General features: G+C 39.1%; 1 protein-coding gene across 2 annotated transcripts in view; it reads left to right on the forward strand.

Moving 5' to 3' along the window:
* Positions 1-16,599, forward strand: part of WDR37 (WD repeat domain 37) — a 47,088-nt gene extending 30,489 nt beyond the window's left edge. For both annotated transcript variants that reach the window (XM_032099625.1, XM_032099615.1), the window contains 3 exons: positions 10,904-11,038; positions 11,701-11,815; positions 13,419-16,599. In XM_032099625.1, the coding sequence (XP_031955516.1) occupies positions 10,904-11,038; positions 11,701-11,815; positions 13,419-13,550 (382 nt within the window). In that variant the 3' untranslated portion in view covers positions 13,551-16,599. The remainder of the gene's footprint in view (positions 1-10,903; positions 11,039-11,700; positions 11,816-13,418) is intronic.
* Positions 16,600-19,892: the final 3,293 nt, after the last annotated feature.

The raw sequence follows: 19,892 nt of genomic DNA on the forward strand, positions 1-19,892 counted from the left end.
GCGTAATTTACATTATGACTGATTTCAGTATCCACTTTTTCATTTTTTTAGCTATTGACTAGCCTATATAAAAACTAAAACCTCTTTAACCCCCCTGCCCTGGACTCCTGAGCTTGATGAATTACTTGGTGCTTCACAATCATCTGTATAAGTAGGCATCTTCTCCTGATAGAGCAGTAAGCTTGATTTTGTGGCCTGCATCCTAGAATTGTTTAATCTCATCACTTTTGTGTTCTTCTACCACTTTTCCTAGAATGTCATATAAAGTTGGAAGGTTTTGTATCCCTTGGTGCTTGCATTTTTTCCCAAGCTGATTAACTGCTTTGTCCCAGGACATTTTTTCAGAGAAATGACCAAGACTGACCAAGTTTCTGTTTTCCTATATGCTTGCTGAGACCAAATGATGTTGATCTTGGGTGATGGTGCATACTGTAAAAACTGTTAGCTGGTGTTTTGGCTTGTATTGCTGAGACCTATAAACTAGCAGAGAGTTTATTTTTTAGGAATGGAGAAGACCTTGTGCAACCTCTTCAGTTGCTCTTATTCTAGCTTTTAATCGTCTTCATGTTTGTGTTTGTGTGCTTTATCAACTGTCTCTGTTTTTAACTTTGAATGTATGAGTTTTTAGTATTGACATAGGCTTTTTCACCAAATGCACCCTAAATTTGAGGGTCTCACAACTGACTTTACTTTTCAGTGGCCAGGGCTGCAGAGGTCTCTGATTTGTGGAAGGGGTAATTCTGTTACAGAAGGTGTTTCACTGAGGAGTACAGTTAGAGCAGAGATGGGGGGGTTGGTATTTTTGCAGTTGAGACATACTTTGAGGAATTTTATTTTTGTTCCTTTATTGTACTGCCTACTGGCAAAATATTTTTAAATTGCTTTCTAATCAACACTAACAATCTTCTCACGTTAAGCAGCATAGAAGAAACTGTTTTATCTGTTGTGGAAAATACATACACAAGAGACACTTTCTTGGCTTTTCTGAATGTCTATTTGAATAATATGCCAAGTATTTAATATTTGGATAGGCCCTTGGCATCAGTTCTGTAAATTGGATGTTACAGTTGTTAACACTGATGATTTAGAGTCCTCAACCGTAAGTTTTAACACCCTCTGGCTGAGTCGTACCTGTTGAGTCTGGAGCTCACAGAGCAGCTATTTTTTCCCAGTGTGTTTCACCAGATCAACTCTTAATGCGCTAGGCCAATATAATTAGATGCCAAACATCTCAATCATGAGGCCAGCATTCCGTGTTTATTGTGTCGCAGCACCCAAAATCTCTCTCCATCCGATCCCTTCCTCCTGGCGGGGGATCCGCGCTACAGCCGCTCACCAGCAGGTGGCAGCACCGCACCGCGGCGGGCGCCCGGCCCGGCCCGGCGCGGAGACGGCGGTGCGATCTCAGCTTCCTCTAATTAGCTTAATGAACGACACTGGAGGTTTACTCGAAATGGCTCGTTATCGTGTGAAAAATAAAACTGATGCCGATGTGTTGAGAGACTATAGAATCCTGTTATAGACAGAGTATATAAAGCTTCTATAGAGTTAATTGACGCCAGAAGATGAAGAGTTGCAGTGCATTGTCCTGTATGTCAAAGTGATGGTATGTCATTATCTATGAGAGATTGTATCTTAAGTGGCCTAAGAAATCACCTTTTATTTTGGTGTCCTGAGCATAGCTTCATTAAAAGCAGATTTTTTCTTATCATCTACTACTAAGGCAATTTAAGAAAATAAATTCTCATCCGGTAAGGCCAGAAGGAATTGTTGTGGTCAAGGTATCTGTCTTGAGCTGCTTGCATTGATATCTGTTTTGAATTAGGAGGTAATTTTAGAATTGACAACATTATGTTAGGTTGTTCCAATGATAAAGATTTCAACTTATCTCTTGGTAAATTCTGTATGTTGCTTGTTGCAGTGTTTAACTTCTTTGCTAAACTTTTTGTGCTTCCCTAGTCTGAGTCTGTCTAGCTTCAGTTTCTGTGTTCTGTTTTTTTATCTTCAAAAGCTTTGTTTCCTATATTACTTATAAAAGTTTCCTATATTTTCTGTTCTTATTTACAAGCTATGTGTTTTGCCTCAAAGTGTGTTTCTAAGTGTATTTTGACATTTATAGACTTAGTATAGTGCATTGATAGTGCTTTTGCACTTCAAGCCTGCAGTCACCTAGTGTCTTTTTTGAAGTTGTATCTTCCCATGGAAGTTTCCAGTTCTGTAAACATTGCTTGTTTACATTTTTCATATACTCTGTGTGTGTCTATAAATATGACTGCTTCAGTTCAATACGTGACTTACTTGCCTGTGCCCTGCTGACACAGCAGGTAAAGTATCTTGTCACTTACTGTTTTAGATTTGCTGTGCCCCCAGTTCATCTCCCTTACTTATTCTCTGCTGATGAAAAAAGTACGAAATGATGTGGAAATAAGACTGATGTTTCCTTAAATATAAATCTTTGTTATTATCTGGTTTTATGTGTGCAGCAATAGGAATTTGTCTTACTAGTGCTGTGAATCCCCAATCACATCCTCGTATGAGGAGTTTAACAGAGCCCTGGGAAAAGGCTACATTTATTTTATAATCCAGGCACTAACTTGTTGCCTGTTAATTAAATTGATTTCCTGAGTTAAAGCCTCCGAAAATTATACTGGTGACTCAAATTCCAATACCTTTTTTCCAGCAGATACTGCTTTGAAATACATGATTGGTAATAACAGCTGTTCTCTTATTGAGAAATTATTCAATTTAGAGGTTATTGATTAGAGCTCTTCAAATTGAACTGAGGTTTTGTTCTGATCTGAGGAGCAAAATGGTTCTGGCATCTACATGGCAGTTTTCATTTCACTTCACTTGTGCTTTCCTTTGCCATCATCTGCACAGCCTGTCTTGTCCCAGCTGTGAAGGCCTTGCTTTTCCAACATGGTGGCCTAGTTGAATAACTCTGGGCATGTTAACATGCTCTTGCATATCTACTTGATGAGTTTTTCTGTCCCGTTGAGCACTCTGCATGTGCAGGACTGTCTTGATGTGTGGAGCCTTCTAAAATCCTAATGTTGGTAATTTTTACCATTTGTAGCTTTAAAAAAAAAAATCTTAGTCTGTACAAGTCTAGCCAGTACTTTACAGATTTTATACATTTGTTCTCACAATTTAGTAACATTGGAAATAAATTAATACCTTGGGGGCAACAGAATGTTTATTAACTAGGGGATTCTTGCACACTTTTTAAACTAAGCAGTGCTTTTACTATACATTTGTAGTATGTTGATGCTCATATGTAGCTGAAAAGTTAATTGATAAATAATAAGGGGTTTTGTTTTCTTTAGTGACTGTCAGAGGTACACAGTGGTTGGGGACATTGCTCTTGAAATGCTTGAAAAAAACTATGCAGGGCTTCCAAGTCTGGACTTGCAAATGCCATCCTTCAAGAATAAAGTGATGTCTTCAGAAGCAGCTTTGGGTTGCTCTCCTTAAGTGAATATCCTTTGTTAATGCTTCTTGATTGTTCAGTATATAGTTATGCACCACCTTATCATGGCAATTAAATGCATTTTTGATCTTTAAAAACCCCATAAATTTGAGCGAGTACTTTTGTCCTAGCCCAAGAAAATGACAAAGTTTGTTTGCTACTTTTCAAACTTACTGATGTTTGTGGCTAGATTGAGCCAGTGTGTCAAGCATGAATGTGTCTTAGCTGTGGAATCTGTATCCTTATGTTACTTTCTGGGCAAACTCCGGAAAAAAAACGCTGATCATGGATCTTACGTTATTTCTTACAAAGAGCTTATAGCTCTTTCGGACTGCAGCATATTCCATCTCCTTTCACTCTGCTTGTGTGGCTCTAAGAGACCAGAAGGGAAAGTTCCTGTTCATTTGCTGCCTGTATGTCTCTGAATGTGCAGCTGGATGGTGAGTTGTGCTTCATCCTGAGAACTCTGAAGTTAGAGAATTGCAAACATGTCTTGTTTCAACTTTTTATTTTCCAACCCTTATGCTTGCTGAAGAATCTGCACTAAAAAATAGGAAAATTACTAAGCAGCTGCTGATTGGGATGCTGGGCTGAATCTGACATTTAGTGAATTGACAGTTAATGTCAAAATGGCATTCTGTTTCAAGAGCGTAATAATTGCTTTAGTTTTTGTGGACACGTGGGTTTGCCAAGGTCAGTTGTCTTTCTCAGGTTCTTTGGTCTGCAAGATTTAATTCTCATATCTTATTTGTGTCTGTGTTGAATATATTGTTCATGAAAGAGCAAGTCATGGCAGGGGGAAGTGCCTTTTCTCCAGGCAGCGATGTCATTGGACATCCCTGTTGGAAAGCAGTCTTATTCTTGATATGCCCAATATTACAAGGTCACTGCTAGGTATTCAACCACACTTTCTTGGTGAAGGTAAAGCATTTGTGGATGTAGTCCTAAAAATGCAAGCTTTGCACCTTTGACTAATTCTGTGCTTGGGCTTTTAGTGCCAAACAAAATGTAACAAGTTGGATGCTATCAGTGGAGTTTGATCAGTCTAACACATAATGATTTTAGTGATGCTTTGTCTACCATTTTTCTGTTGTTTCTCATCAAAGAATGCCTTAGGCATTCACCATGTGTGGATATCTCAATCTAGGTTCTGTAAGAAATGCAAAATTTTTGTGATGAAACATTCAGTTTTCTCCCCAAGCCTCACTGATTAACTAGATGGTTGTGATATTGCTGTTAGTATTCCTACCTTGTTTTGTCTGCTGAGGGCTTTTTTCCCCTCTTGCATTTTATTGAGAAAAGGCTCCAAACTTGCATTTCACACACTGTTCTGATCCTACATTTGCATGTTGAATATTCTTTAAATGAAGATTATGGCCTGGGCTTGAAGCCCTAGGGTTAGCTTTTTAAAATGCTTCTAGTGCTTCTGAACATGTTTACAAAACCTTTCGGTTTACATTTACTACATACAGGTAACATGCTAAGGAATCAACAGTTTTCTTAGACTTGTTAGCAGCCTTAATGACTGATAACCCCAGGGATCCAGCTTTGAATTTGCCTCACTTCCCATGCTGAGTGCTTCTTCATAGATCTGTTTCAGGACAGACTAGGGCCGGCATGTTTTACATGCCTTCAGCCCATCCAGGTTGCCTCTCCTTGCTCTCTTGCACAGCTTGAGTTCCCAATTTTCTCGCCTAACATTCCCCCAACCTGATACTGTCATGGAGTTACCAAAGTGCCAAAAAAAGGCAATTTGAAAGTGAATATTCTTTTGATAATTTTGTTTCCTTTTTGTTCTTCAACATTTTCTGGTGTCAGATGGACTTCCTCAAGGCAAATATTGCTTCCTAATTAATGGAGAAGTACAAGAAATTTTGAATAACGTACTCTTTAAGAGTAAGTGCTTAAAATTAAAAGCTCTGTAGCTAAAAGAAAAAAAATCCTTTAAGTATTTTATTTTGGGGAATGGGATATGTAACAAAGTTTGGTTGCACTCAGTGTTAGACTTTAGAGTTTTGTCAATTGCTTTAAAAAAGATGTAGATGATAAGTCTGTATCCAATTGGTTTTGAGTGCTTTAAGCCTCACTACAATAGATCAAGAGAATCTTAATTCTATATTGAATGCATGCACTAAAGAGTGTTACGATTTTTTTTCAACCGACCCAGAGAGGAGGATAGCGAGAGGCCTTTTCTTTGTATCCTATCTTGAGCTCAGGTAACGTATGCAGCAGTGGTGCAGGAATAAATGGAACTTTTTTAATCCCCTCATAAATGTGATGAAATGGATTTAAAAATATTTGCACCTTAACTAACTACTAACTTAGCGTTGAGAAATTCTTATAAAAGCTAGTTACTGTTTTCAATCTTGCATAATTTTATTATTTTATGACAGATAGTGAGAAAGGCAGATACTGGCAATTTTCTGCAAGCATCATGAAACATGTATCTCTGGTTTAAATGGTAAAGCTTTGTTAATTCCTGGAGAAGAGGAAGGTCAGGGTGGATTTTATTGCTCTCTGCAACTGCCTGACAAGAGGTGGGGCTTGGCCTCTTCTCCCAGGCAGCCAGTGACAGAATGAGAGGAAATGGCTGCAAGCTGTGCCCATAGAGGTTTAGGTTGGACATTAGGAGGAATTTTTCACAGAAGGGGTGATCAGACATTGGAATGGGCTGCCCAGTGAGGTGGTGGAGTCACTGTCCCTGGAGCTGTTTAGGAAAGACTGGACATGGCACTCAGTGCCATGGTCTGATTGACGTGGTGGTGTTTGGTCATAGGTTGGACTCGATGATCTCAGAGGTCTTTTCCAACATAATTGAGTCTGTGATTCCGTGATGTGTTCTTACTGTTTCTCAAGTTGAAGAAAAAAGCTCTGCTGATATTTGGAAATAAATCCACAGACAGGCTTTGGGAATTATATCTGTAGCTCTTCCTGGAATCGAGTGCTTTTAGCATTTCTGAAACCTGAATGCACTCAGATGTGCAGTACTGGTGTGCTGCTTACCTGGGACTCCTGTGGTCAGTGCCATCTCCTGTTGAGATGGGCAGTGGGGTCGTCCACATCTGGAGGTTTTAAACACAGGTCCTGGCTTCCCCTCAGACTGCAGACTGCTTGGTGTGGGGATATGCTTTGTTCCCCTAAAATAAAGGAAACTTGTGCAGAAAATGTGATACCAAATTGAGCTTCCTTTAGGTTTTGTTTCTGAATTTTACTACTTAAAATGAGAGGCATATTTGAGCCCTCAAATTTTGCTGCTTGCATACAATTGTATGTAAATGTATGTATTCAAGTTACCTTGAATAAATTTATCTGAAAGCTCTGGTTTGGTGCATTTTCATCCCACACACAGATGAATGCATGTAGATGCCTTTTCAAGGCCATGAAAATGTGTTGTCTCCCAGTTCAGTGGTAAATCCCAGTTTAGATTGCAAATCAAAATGGAAAGAGCAGTGTTAACTTTTTTTTTGGTGCATTGCCAGTGAGAGTTCTGCATCAGCATTTCATGGTCCAACATTTTCAATGTTTTTTCTTTCCCCTCTTCCCCTATGTGTGAAATTTCAGCAGATTGTTATGCAAAGCAGTTTTGTGTCTCAGTGTGACTGGGGAGACAGCTGTTCAGCCTAATGAGGAGTGTGAGCACCACAGCATTTCTGGTGATTGAGACCCACGGAGGGAGCAGGATGTTCGAGGCCAGGCAGTGGTGTGTGGTGAGGAAGTGCCACGCTGTCAGCTGGAAGTACACGCTCGGCTGCTCCCTATGACAAGATAAATGAGTTTTGCTGGGGTTTGGTGGAGACTGAAGCTTTTTTGGAGAACAGTTGTAGCACACCAAACTCCCTGTGGGACCCACAGTTTGAAGTGTCATAAGACTGATTCCTCTTCACTTGTTTCTTTTTTTTTGTTTTTTAATGTCCTACAATACCTGTCATCTTTTTGAGTTATTAAAAATCTAATGTCTTCTAGCATTCAGTTAACACAGAGGCTGATGATCTCTTGTTGATACTTTTTATTAGTTTAGCCAAGGGGATGTTAACCAAAGTTTTATCTGGGTTAGAACAAACTGAAGACTAATACAAACAAAATTAAATCTAGCCCCATGAAAATAGAGGAAAAAAAACTTAATTTTTGTGATAAGGATGGGGTTATGGAGGCAATACTTCTGAAAGGTTGTTTGTTTATTGGCTGCTTGTGTTAACTTCTTTCTTCCCACACAGACTTTGCTTCCCTTGCTTTCTTCTCACCATTTCCCTTTAGTTGGGCTGAAATCCTGGTTTAGTTTTTAAGTAGGTAAATGGCCTTTCTTCTTGTCGCTATTTTGTTTAATTAAAAAAAACAAATAAACACAAACTCAAGGAAAAAAACTGGTGAGATGCATCTGTCATGTTAAGAGATACCCCAGATGGAAATCAGAGGAGACAGAACATGATTTGTGCTTCATAAGATCTATGAGCGCAGCACTTGCTCATGTTATAAGTCAATAGTGTTGAGCATGTTTTTGAATTTAGATGCATGTGATTTTTTAAAGTATGAACTCAATATGTTCCACTTTAAAATAAAAAAAAAACCCCAAACCAAAAAACCACTTAGTCTTTACTCAGATGACAGTGACATGCTGATAACCCTCCCCAGAGCTGTCAGGTTTGTGAGAATGATACTGTTTTGGCCTTTCTAGACTTGTTGTTAAGTTACTTAAAACTTCAAGCCTTGCAACATTATTTTGAAAATGAGATATTTTTGAGAATTGAATTGAATGTTTCCCTTAGAAGAGTCATGCTTCATTTTTGTAAAAGCACAGGGAATGTTATGCAGATATCCAGATACTCTTTGCTTTGGAACTGTGACCAAAATTCTTGGTCATAAACACTGGGTTCAGTAAGAAATGCTTTTATATTTAGCTGTTAAGTTCAAAACTCCTCATGTAAAAGATGGTTTTCCTAGTCCCATGTGCTTGCAAATAGTGCACATCCCAGCCTGCAGGGCCTTGCAGGGCTGAGCTGAGCGTGAATGGAGGGCTAAGACCACTAAACACCTTTAGAGTTGTCACTAAAAACAGACCAGCAGCCTTCCCTTTGCCTCTCTATCACTTGCCCTGTTTCCAGAGAGCTACAGCAGAATTTCATTGCATTTTTATTTTTCAAACTTTTGCTTAGTGTACCCAGTAATATCTGAATGGTTAAGCTGGAAAGAGTAAGTTAAGCTGGAAAGGATTTTGTTATCTTCTTAGAGTTTTCATAGGAGCAGGAAGGATCGAGCTAACCTAGGGTTGGCATTCTGTTTTCCTGGCAATAGTTTTGAATGTTTTTATTTTAAAAATGATAAATCTAAGGATTAGAGAACCTCATGTGGTCAAAGAAACTTAACCATGTTTGAAAGTGATAAATGATAAAGCAGAACCAATATGAGATCAGAGAAGCTGGAAAGCTCTTTAAGGTTTTGAAAAAAAGCACCCAAAAGTGGAGGGTTATTTTAAGACAGTTTCACAACACATTCCAGTTGTAATTGGAATAAAATGTATGATGGGAAAACAGATTTGTTTGTTGGCAGCAGAATACTGAAGTGCAGTACATTCACTCACCTGGAGATTTTCTATGACTTGAATTCCTTATGCTGTTGTGTGCTAGGAAGTCTCCCAACGTGTGTGCAAATTATGGAGATTGAACACAGAATTTTAAACTTACAAACATTGCTTCAAAACTGTTGCAGCAGCATAGAGTTTAGTGAAAGCCTGAAATATTTTTCTGAGGTATTTTGCAGCTTGTGTAAAGAACTAGTGAGAAGTGTAGATGTTGGTAAGTTTGAAGGAGGTTGGGCTGGTAGAAGACAAGTTTGGTGGTAAGAACATACCAGCTGTATTGTGCAGCAGCTTGACTGCATGAGTGAGTTTTCTTCCCAAAAATGGAGGTGCCTGATGAGAGACTCAGCAGTTGTGGCATTCATGTATGTTTTAACTTTTTGACTTTTTGTTCATGAAGTCCAGAAGATTTGTTGAAGACCTCTTGGTTCTTACTGTAATCATCTCCCTGGTGGCTTAGCTGCACTCTAATAATGTGTTAGGAAACTTGGTATCATGAATAAAGTGGGCCTTCATCCTAATTAAAACTTAATTTGGTGTCAATTTAAATTAAGAGGCTTGCATAAACTGGTCCATTGTGACCTGGCTTGTGCTAATCTCAATCAGCAGCTTGAATAGGACATGAATTCAAATTTCTGCAGAACAACTAAAGTGACAGTAACAACTGACAACTTAAATTAAAATTACTAAATTCTAAGAAATTGATGTGCATGACCCAAGCTACAAGATAGGTCATTAAATCAAATCTGTAGAAACAGAATTGAGAAGCCTTCCCTAATGGTTGTAAGGAGAGACAAAAATGCTTTGTTAGTACATTATGTAGGCAGAAAATAACTGGCTTTGAGTTGGGAATTCACACAATTACAATGAAAATTGTAGTACAAAAGCTTTTAATTGGTTAATATTAAATAAAGGTAAAATGTTTAAAAATAATCATAGAATCATCACGAAAATTGTTTGCTTGAGCCCAGAATACTGATATACTGGTATCTGAAGCCATAAAATACAAAGATAATAAAATTCGAAAATAAAATTCTTTATAGAATATATTCTGGAAGTTATATGTTGCACTTTCAATTGCTAGAAATACTCTCATGAGTCTTTCTCTGGCTGCCGTGGTGCGCTTCTAGGTGTAATGGGTAAAATTTGAAGAACTGTATGTTTGTGCTTCTTACTACTCCTTGCCATTTTTATCTGACTCAGACTTTAGGTGCTTGTGAAACAGGACTAGAAATCACAATTAGAGATTGTTAGATTGCTATAGCTATTGATAGTGGAGCTATATTGGAGACTCCGTGTGGGGATTACAGCATGTTCATGTGTGTGTACAGAATAGCTTTAGCTACATCTCAGGTGTTCGGGATGTCCTCTGTGCGGTGAATGGGATGGTTCTGCAGAAATCTTTGGATGGAAAGAAAAGAACTTGACTACTGATTTGTACTCTATGCTACTAATTCAGTTGGGGTTGTATGATGAGCCTACTGGACATTAGTGCAGAACTTCAAAAGTGAATTACGGTTTCAAGACTGGACCTGTTTAGCTCGTATTAGGATCAGTGAAATATGAAAGATGCCTCTGAGCGAGTCTGTGCTGTTGGGCTGCTTCTCTTAGCACTTGGGCCAGTGCTAAGAGAAGCCCTGTTCACCTTAAGTGTCATAGCTTCTTGTAAGAATATTTTGTTTTATTCAAAAATACCTGCTTTGAATTTTAATATACTTCGCTTAAAAAAAAGTAAAAATAGAAAAGGCAAGCTACATATGCTAAAGGAAACACAGGAACAGAAATGAAAACTTTAAATCAGATGCTAGTTTAATATAGAAGTTTAGAGCTTGACATCTTTGTCTTTATTCCTGATTGTTTAGCACTGTGACATCTGCAGTTTTCACTGTGGGAGACAATGTTGTTTCTGGTAGTGATGACCGTACAGTAAAAGTCTGGGATTTGAAAAACATGAGGTCTCCTATTGCAACGATCCGCACAGATTCTGCAGTCAACAGGTAAGCAGAGCTTGGAGTTACTGCTTTGCTTAATTCATGCTTTCTTAATTTATTCTTAATTTCTTTCACATGTGGAAATGGTTTAAAGCTGTACCACAGAGGTTTAGACTGGATGTTTCTTTCCCGAGAGGGTGGTCAGATCCTGGAACAGGCTTCCTAGAGATGTAATTGATACCCCAAGCATTCCAGTATTTAAGAGGTATTTGGACAATACACTTAATAACATGCATTAAGCTTTGGTCAGGCCTGAATTGGTCAGGCAGTTGGACTGGATGATTGTTGCAGGTACCTTTCAACTGAAATAGTCTATTCTATTAATTCACTGAGTATACATTTAATTTTTGTCCCTGAAATTAAAGTTGAGATTTATAAGAATTTGAAAAAGGTCTGAAATGGTTTTATAAAGTGCAGATGTGATTGACATTAATTTTTAGTGAGTACATTGCTTTTCAGAAATTTTCTATAGGAAAATGCAGATGTTAAGGGTATTTGAGGATCTAGTGCAATCAAAAACACCTTAATGGTTCAATGTTTTTTAGTCTTTCCATTTGTGAGGAAAAATTCAGCTGTGTCCCTTCCCATGAGCTTAAATTTCTGCTGTCAGTTTCTATTTGCCAGGCTCATTGTTTCCTACCCAGCCTCCTTTTGTCCCTTCCCTTCAGGATTAACGTGTGTGTTGGCCAGAGAATCATCGCCCTTCCCCACGACAACCGGCAGGTTCGATTGTTCGACATGTCAGGGGTGCGGCTGGCACGGCTCCCCCGCAGCAACAGACAGGTAACTGCAGAGCTACACCTGAAATGTGTCTGTCCTTCCTTGGACAAGGTTAAAAGTGGGGTTTGGTTACACCTTAAACGTGTCTGTCCTTCCTCATGCAAGGTTAAAAGTGAGATTTGGTCTCTCTAGCTTAAGGCTGAGCAAATGCTGAATGGCACTTGTCTGAATAAATATGCTGTTAGTTACTAAAAATAACCAACATGCCAATATGAAACATTTTAAGCTTTTTTATTGGAGTTGAAAATGGATCAAGTTCAAGTGGATTTCATCACAATTTTTCCCCTTACTAAAGTGAAACATATATCTGCCTTCTCTGTGAAATGGAAAAAGTGTGTAGGAGCACTTCAGATGTGTTTTAATGTCTTGATGTGAATTGTGTCAGGAAAATGGCTCACCATGAGGTTTAATAGTGGTTTTCTTGTGGGTTTTTTTTTTTTTGTTGTTGTTGTTGTTTTTTGTTGTTTTTTTTTAATTACACAGTGTCCAATTTGGTTATATATTCTAGGCTGGATGGGACTCTGAGTAACCTGGTGTAGTGGAAAGTGTCTCTGCCCATGGCAGGAAGGTTGGAACCAGATGATCTCTAAGGTCCCTTCCAACCCAAACCATTCTGTGATTCTATGATATAGAAACACAGAAGGAAAAAGTGAGGATCAGTTTTGTGAGCTCACCTTGTATGATTTGGTGATAAATTTTAATTTTTTTTCTTCTGTGCTTATGCACATACATTCTAGATATATCGTGCCATGTAATAAACCATCCTTGCTGCAGCCATCAAGTTTTGTGCAAATTTGTGGCATGGCAAGCATCATTAATGGAGCAAATCAGACTGCGTGAAATTAATTGGATTATGTCACATAAATAGGCCTTTTTTCAGTTGAATCAACAATTCTTGACAGAATTTAGGAAGGAATTTTAAGACCTACTTTAAAGACGTTTTAGGTTTTTTTCTAATTTAGGTGGGTTTTTTCGTTTATTGTAGTCTTGAGGGGGTTTTTTTGTGTGTGTGCATGTCTTTTCTTTTTCCGTAGTAGTTCTATTCAAGCTGACACTACTGAAGTTGTGGCAGTTTTAATTATTTTTTTTTAACTTTAATGTTGGTCAGAACCCTATTTTGGACATTTTTGTTACTCTTGAACTGTTTTCCTCAGTACGACATTCCTCCTGCTGTAGTATTATCCCTTCTGAATTATGAACATTATGGACATTTAGTTTTGCAGGCTTGTTACAAAGTAGTTGCCAGCAAGTAGTCCCTTATTTTAAGATTACTTTTATACATAAAAATTCTAAAATCAAAATTTGGTTTGCTTTTGTAAATAAAATATAACTAGATAGCAAACAGACCCTGGAAAACTCGAAAGTTTTGATGCACCTTTTTGTATGCATCTGTCCTTCTGGGTCCAGTGCTGGTGTTAAGGAGTCTCATCATTATGAAGACCTTTGCCTTGCAGATGCAGGTAACAATGACTTTTAGGATTCTCAAGGGCTGTTTGCAAAGAGCGGGCTGAGCACTGGCAGGGTTGCATTTTGAGTTGCAGAGAGTTGCTGCCCCAGCAGTTCCCAAATCCGTGTCAGTAACGCTGCTGTCTCCCCGCTGTGGCAGGGGCACAGGAGGATGGTTTGCTGCTCCGCCTGGTGCGAGGACCATCCCATCTGCAACCTCTTCACGTGCGGATTTGACCGTCAGGCCATCGGCTGGAACATCAACATCCCTGCTTTGCTACAAGAGAAGTGAAATGCTGAGGGAGTTTCTGCATTTGTGTCGCCGTGGTCTTCTACACCTGGGCAGACTTTTCTGACCTCTGGTCTGCTGTTGCTGTAAAAGCTCTTCTGTGAGGGGAGACTTGAGCAAATGTTGTTCTTGTTACCGCATTGTGCACAGTTTGCATGGGTTGTACAGAGAAATGTGATTTTTTAAAAATTAGTTTGTCTTGTGTATGAACTTTTATATTTTGGCATCCACTGGTCAATATGTTCACTGTTGCGTAGAGCACATAAACGTTCATAAGTTATTTAGCATTTAATAGTTACACAGTAGGGCATTACATTTGTGACATAAATGTGAAACTTACGTAATTACTGTAGAGAGTGTATACAGTCTGTTACATTTTTCCATGACTCTACATATCTGCCTTGTGTTAAAAGGAATCTGCAGGGCTAAAACTTTGAAATGAAGTGTGAATTTCACTAGTAGTATGATTGTAAACATTTTCCTGTTTGCATCTGATTTGAATACTTTTTTTAGTGCTGCGGTATTGTGCAACTTCAACTCCATTTTTATTCCAGTTACTAGAGTAATAGTAGATTTGAGAAGGAAAATGCAAGCAACTTGTAGTGAGTATAGACTGCCAGGTTTATTTGTAACTCTTTTTGTACTTTTTATTTTGAAAAAAGAAAAATATTCATTCTGCCCTTCTTATATAAAGTGATTCTGAAACCTCATCACATTTCAAACATAGCAAAAATCCAGAATATTATGATTCTAATCACTGAAATCAAGTCAAGCAAATTCTGAAGCACTTTAGTTTATAGCTGTTGTTATAAACCATTTATGAAAGTTTGACTTTACCAGTGAATGTGAGCTAACCTTTGTAAGAAGGATTAATTCCTTTTGGTGATCTGCCCAGAAAGGAAATAGTTTATTGGGGGGTTGATGTTTTTGTTTATGTACCTACAGTGAGCATACTTTTAACTGTGTTCACTTCCCATATTTTTATTTTGAGCCAGCAATACAAAGCAACAAATGAGTACTACCTCAAAAATGAATGTCAGTCAAGATGCATCAAATCTCTCTGTAGCCTAGAAAAAAGCACTTTTGGTCTCTGGCTGAAGTACTATCTCTGACAGGAGAGGAAAGACAATCATACTACATGTGATCCTTAAGGTAGTTAGCACGTAAAGCTAGTGGAATGATACACTAAGTCAACATCATTTGTCACCGTTCTGTTCTCAGCCATGACAGGGGTGCTGCAGTCCCTGTCCTGTTCCAAAAGGGGGTAATTAACATAGCTCTCCCTTCTTTCTCCCAAATGATCTTACTCTGGTTTTGCTCCTCACTGTATTTAGCTGTTTTTGCACTGCCAGTGGGGTGTTACACTGCAGCTGCTGCTGCTGCTGTCAGTAAATGCAGGTGGCAGCTGGTGTCTTTGAAAGAATGGAAAGGCTGCTTCAGACAGACAGTTGTTTTTGGCTAAAGGGAGATGCTGCCCCTGTCTGACTGTCATCACAGTATAAGATGAAGGGTGAGGGTAAGGAAAGGTGCACTCTGACAGTGGGAATCTTGGGGTTTATGGTGAGTTGGCAGAAGTGTTAGGAGCTTTTTATCTCATCATCATGATTCTGTGCAACTACAGCTGTGCTCATGTCCTCTACAGCACTGTTGATAATGACATTAAAACATGTTAGCTGGTTCTCCTGTTAACAAGCATTTATATGGCATGGGAAGGAGTATGGTGGGATGAGATGGGATAATGAATGCATCAGTGAGGATTGGAAGGAAAATAGGGGTCCTAGACATAGTTTTGGACTGCAACATTAAGGAAACTCAAAATATTTAATGGAGAATATATGTAGTGTCTTTATAGTACACGTCATCATAGTAATTTGATCCCTTGTTTTTTTCTGTTTCGGGGTTTGGGATTTTTTCTTGAGGTACAAGATACACAACTGTGCTGAAGTAATCTTAAATACTAAAACTGGTGAGGTTGCAGAAAGCAGCTGCAGAGTTTTAAGTCTTCTGGTGATAGGAGTTAATTGATGGTGGCAAAGTTTATTTTCCCTTTTTTTTTTTCCTGGGTTTTTTACTCTGGGGTAAAGCCAGTTGAAGTTGGGGTACAGGTTTTTTTCCTTAAGAAAAGAAGACTCACTTTCTTTTAGTTGGTAACAGAGAGTTCTTTACAAAGGTTTAGTGTGTTTAAAAAAAGAGGAAAAATGTCTGGCCAGCACAAGCAGTTTCTGCAGCGTGGCCTGTGTGTAGGATCTGGAGCAATGGCTCTCCTCTATTACCTGAGGCAGAGGAGAGGATCACTGGTTTTGGTCCTGCTAAACTATAGTGTCTAAGCTTCTTTCATACATATGTAACACAGGACCACTGGACTCTATGCAGTTTAATCATCATTGCTGCAAACATTTTATATCACCAGGGGAACCATCCTCTGGCACCAGGAATGGGTGATTACACCATTTCATTTTGAAAAAAATCAACCAAACAAGGTGCTAGAGCCACGTTCTTATGAGCAGGCTAATACTTAAATCAGCTGAACACTGAGCTATCACTTAGTTTAGTTTTCTATACTGTACTGAAGGGTAAGCCGAACTGCCATTCCCCTTGAAGCAAAACATAAAAGCAGGGTTAGTGAAGAATACTACATTGACTAAATACATGGAAAGCATTTCATGGCTCTAAATGTTCTAAAGAGTGTTTTTTCAGCACTGAACAATGTCCAGCATTTCATTAAATGGAGGAGAGTTGCAGTTACAGTTTCAGTATTGTGCAGAATTTCACAGAAAACTCATCACTGGGCAAAACCAACCTTGTGTGTCTTTTTCTCGAGCAATGCACATCAATTTTCACAAAGTTTGTGTATACTTTACAATCAGAAAGATCTGGAATGAAACATTGTATTTGTTGCCTAAATGTGTGAAAACTACCTTTTGGGGAAAAGAATTTATAAGTTATGTGGAACCACTTTTTATTATTCTGCTAATTTGTTTTTAGATGTAAAATGTTTTTCTTCATTACAATTCAAAATGCATTAAAACATTCAACAATTTTTTTTTTCCAATTTGCTGTTCTTCTGTGTTGCATTACGGTTGCTGTTGATGTCAGTATTTCAATTTTTTTGTAGTCAAAAGATCTTCCTACCCACTTTCCACTCTTTTTTACTCAAAGAGTTTGTTTCTGAGGCATTGATGAGCACAGTTCTGGAAGAGAGGGCCAAGTCTGTTTATTACAGTAGGTCTTCTGTAGCACTAATGGTCATGCTGCCAGTAAAGTATCTAGGCTGAAAAGATGTTCAGGAGTGCATTTGTACTGTCTTCTCCAGTTCTGTATGGAAAAAAATCGTGATTGCATTTTGTTATGCAGATTATGCAAAAGCTTCTATGTGACTTTTCACACCACTTTACAAACCAACATTTTAAAATTAAATTTAAACAAGTTTTTTTACATTTGGAATACAGCCAAAGTATTACAAAAATCCTCTGGTGAGGAAAACCCACCATCAGTTTTTCTGTAGGTTAAAGTAAAAGGTTGGTTGCTTGTTGCACCCATGCTCAAACCAAAGCTGTGAAGTGTTGGAATAAAACACAAAGCACTTGGTGTTGTAGAAAGCCTTGCCCTTGGGTTTTGGAAGCCAAGGCAGAGTCCTGGCTGGTACCTGAGTGCAGGACGTTGCTTTCTGTGCACCTCATTCTCTTTCAATGTGCTTTAGGATCCCTCATTGCCACATTTGGAATTTAATCAGGGTTGCTGGTGATATGGACCAAAAAGAAGAGACTGGAGTTCCAAGGCAGCACAACTGGCACAAGGGCTGGCTTGAGACAGAATGCCAAACCCTGGGCTTTAGTTGATTTCAGCTGAGGGATTCAAATCAGGCATTACTGCCAGCTGACTTAAACTTAGCATTTCTAGTACTATTTAAAGCCCGTGAGTAAATATCATGTGCAACTAGTGGTTTCAGGAGTATGCCTGTGTTTAAACCTGAAGATGAGCTGCAGGAGAACTACTCTGTCATGCACCATAGTTTGCTCCTTAGACCGGCACAGAAATTTAATGCTCTGTTGAGACCTGAGTATGTCACTGAAAAATTACCCAGCCTTGTGATATTTTATTTTTAAGGAGTGTTGTTACCTTTTCTAATTCCCACAGATCAGAGTTTTCTGAACATAAGTAATTTGCAGGAGCTTACAGAGGAAATCCTGTTTAATTCATACTATAAATCCTGGTCAAAACATACCATTAACTGGAGAGGTATCATACTGGAACAGTGTGGGATTTTGTAGATGTGCTGCTTGTCGGTGTCCTCCAAGTGAGAATATTCAGTCCTGCCAGCAGGGGCTGTTTCCCAGAGGTGCAGGGTTGAGGCTGCTGAGCGTTTGCAGCATCGAGCCCGAGTGCCAGCATTCGTAGCTTGGATGCCTCATACACAGGCCTGGGGAGTTTCTGGCATGGTTCAGCATGCCATGTAGAAGTTGGAATTCAAGCATTCAGACTTACTGCTGAAAAATGTAAATGGTGCAAAGTGTCAGTGGTGGCATGTACAATAGAAGAGAGGTAATGTAGAAAAGAAAAGTTCTGCCTTGAATTGTTTTGAAAATGGAAGCTTCAGCCTGGCTGGTGACTGCTGTGCAGTGGAATGACACCACTGTGTGTTAATTGCGTTGCTTCTACTTGGAGCTTCATTTCCATTTGCTGGAAACTGTACAGTTCTGCCTCCCTCCACCAAAACTTGCCATACTTGGCATTTGCTTGAGTTTAACATTAATTTTGTGTTGTTCCTCGCCCACTTGTATTTGTGATCTTTTTCTTCTCCCCAAGGCAGAACAAATTTAGTTACATCTTTATTTCAAAGCCCTGAACCAATGAAATGAGACCATCCAGCAGCCCTGTGCTGGGGGCAGAGAATTGACTGATCTCAATGTGCATTTTTCCAGCTACATAATGTTTTTTTAAGTTGTTCAGATGAAAATTTTTAATAATGGAAGCTTCCTGAAGGCTGTATGCATTAATGGTGTGGGGTTAGTGAAGGCTGAATCAAGTCTGTGCACCTTAACTGACGAGAGAAAATCGACTTGTGGTGATGTTGTAGGTGACTTAAGGCTTTGAACAGGAGCATACAGTGATTTCAAGTGCTGCAGAAGAGTTATGGGGAAAGACTTTTCCCTTAGTTTGGAGCTTCTGTGCTGTATGCAAGAGTGGTGACCCAGCGTTTGAGAAGGAAATAAGATTGTATGAGAAGCATGAAGAGGCACATCTGTGGTGAAAGTGTTTGGACTGCAGATGAGGAACACAGAGGAAGAATAATGAAGGGGAATGAGAAACTGGAATAAAATTGGGACTGTGGAGGGAGGCAGTCAGAAAGAAAATACAAAGTGCTTCAGAGGAGTGCATGTCTAAAAGATGGAATTTATTGGTCAGCTGGGGATAAACTGCTGGGAAGTCAGTGTCTAGTGAATGCCCCTGACTTAGTGAGGAGAAGGGAAATGAGGGATGGGAGCTGGGCAGGGACAGCCTGCAAAGGGGAAAGCAGCAGGACTGAGCTCAGTGGGAAAGCATGGATATTTGGGTGTGATTATGGCTAGAGCCTAGAATGGAAACGACTGGAAGTTAAAGATTTCCTTGGCATTTTTTAAATCAGTCTTTTTGGTTTCTATATCCTTGATTTGGGGAAAGAGCTTATTGCACATATAGAGACAAATTTAACTGTATATATTGAATTTTCTATTTCAAGTGTTGCAATGGTGCAGAGATCACTTAACAGCTGATGCATTTCTAGGATTACAAATTACAAGGGTTTTTAATCTTAGCAGAGGAGTGCAGGCATTACATACAAACTCCAGGTATGCCAGCAGGGCATGTGGTTAATTTGGAGTCACTCCCAGACTGGAAATTTCTGGAGTGAATAATTGATTTGGAAGAAGGAGGTGATGTTTTTCACAATCCCTTTGAGAATATTTTGCCAGTCCAGAGAGAATCAGAATGGTTTTGGTTGGAAGGGACCTTTAAAGGCCACCTAGTCCAACCACCCTGCAACGAGCAGGGACATCTCCAACTAGACCAGGTTGCTCAGAGCCCTGTCCAACCTGACCTTGAATGTTTCCAGAGATGGGGCATCCACCCCCTTCCTGGGCAACCTGTGCCAGTGGTGAAACACTGGCATAGGTGAAGTTTTATAAAAAGCTGCTTCCTTGTATCTAGTCTAAATTGACCCTCTTTTAAAGTCATTACCCCTTGCCCTATCAAAACAGGCCCTTCTAAAAATGTTGTCTCCAACTTTCTTTGAGGCCCTGTTCCAGCACTGCAAGGTTCAGTATTTTAAGCCTGAACAGTCTGAACTGACAAGGGAATGTGTCTAAC

The sequence above is a fragment of the Corvus moneduloides genome, chromosome 1 (assembly GCF_009650955.1).
Source record: "Corvus moneduloides isolate bCorMon1 chromosome 1, bCorMon1.pri, whole genome shotgun sequence".
Lineage (NCBI taxonomy): Eukaryota > Metazoa > Chordata > Aves > Passeriformes > Corvidae > Corvus > Corvus moneduloides.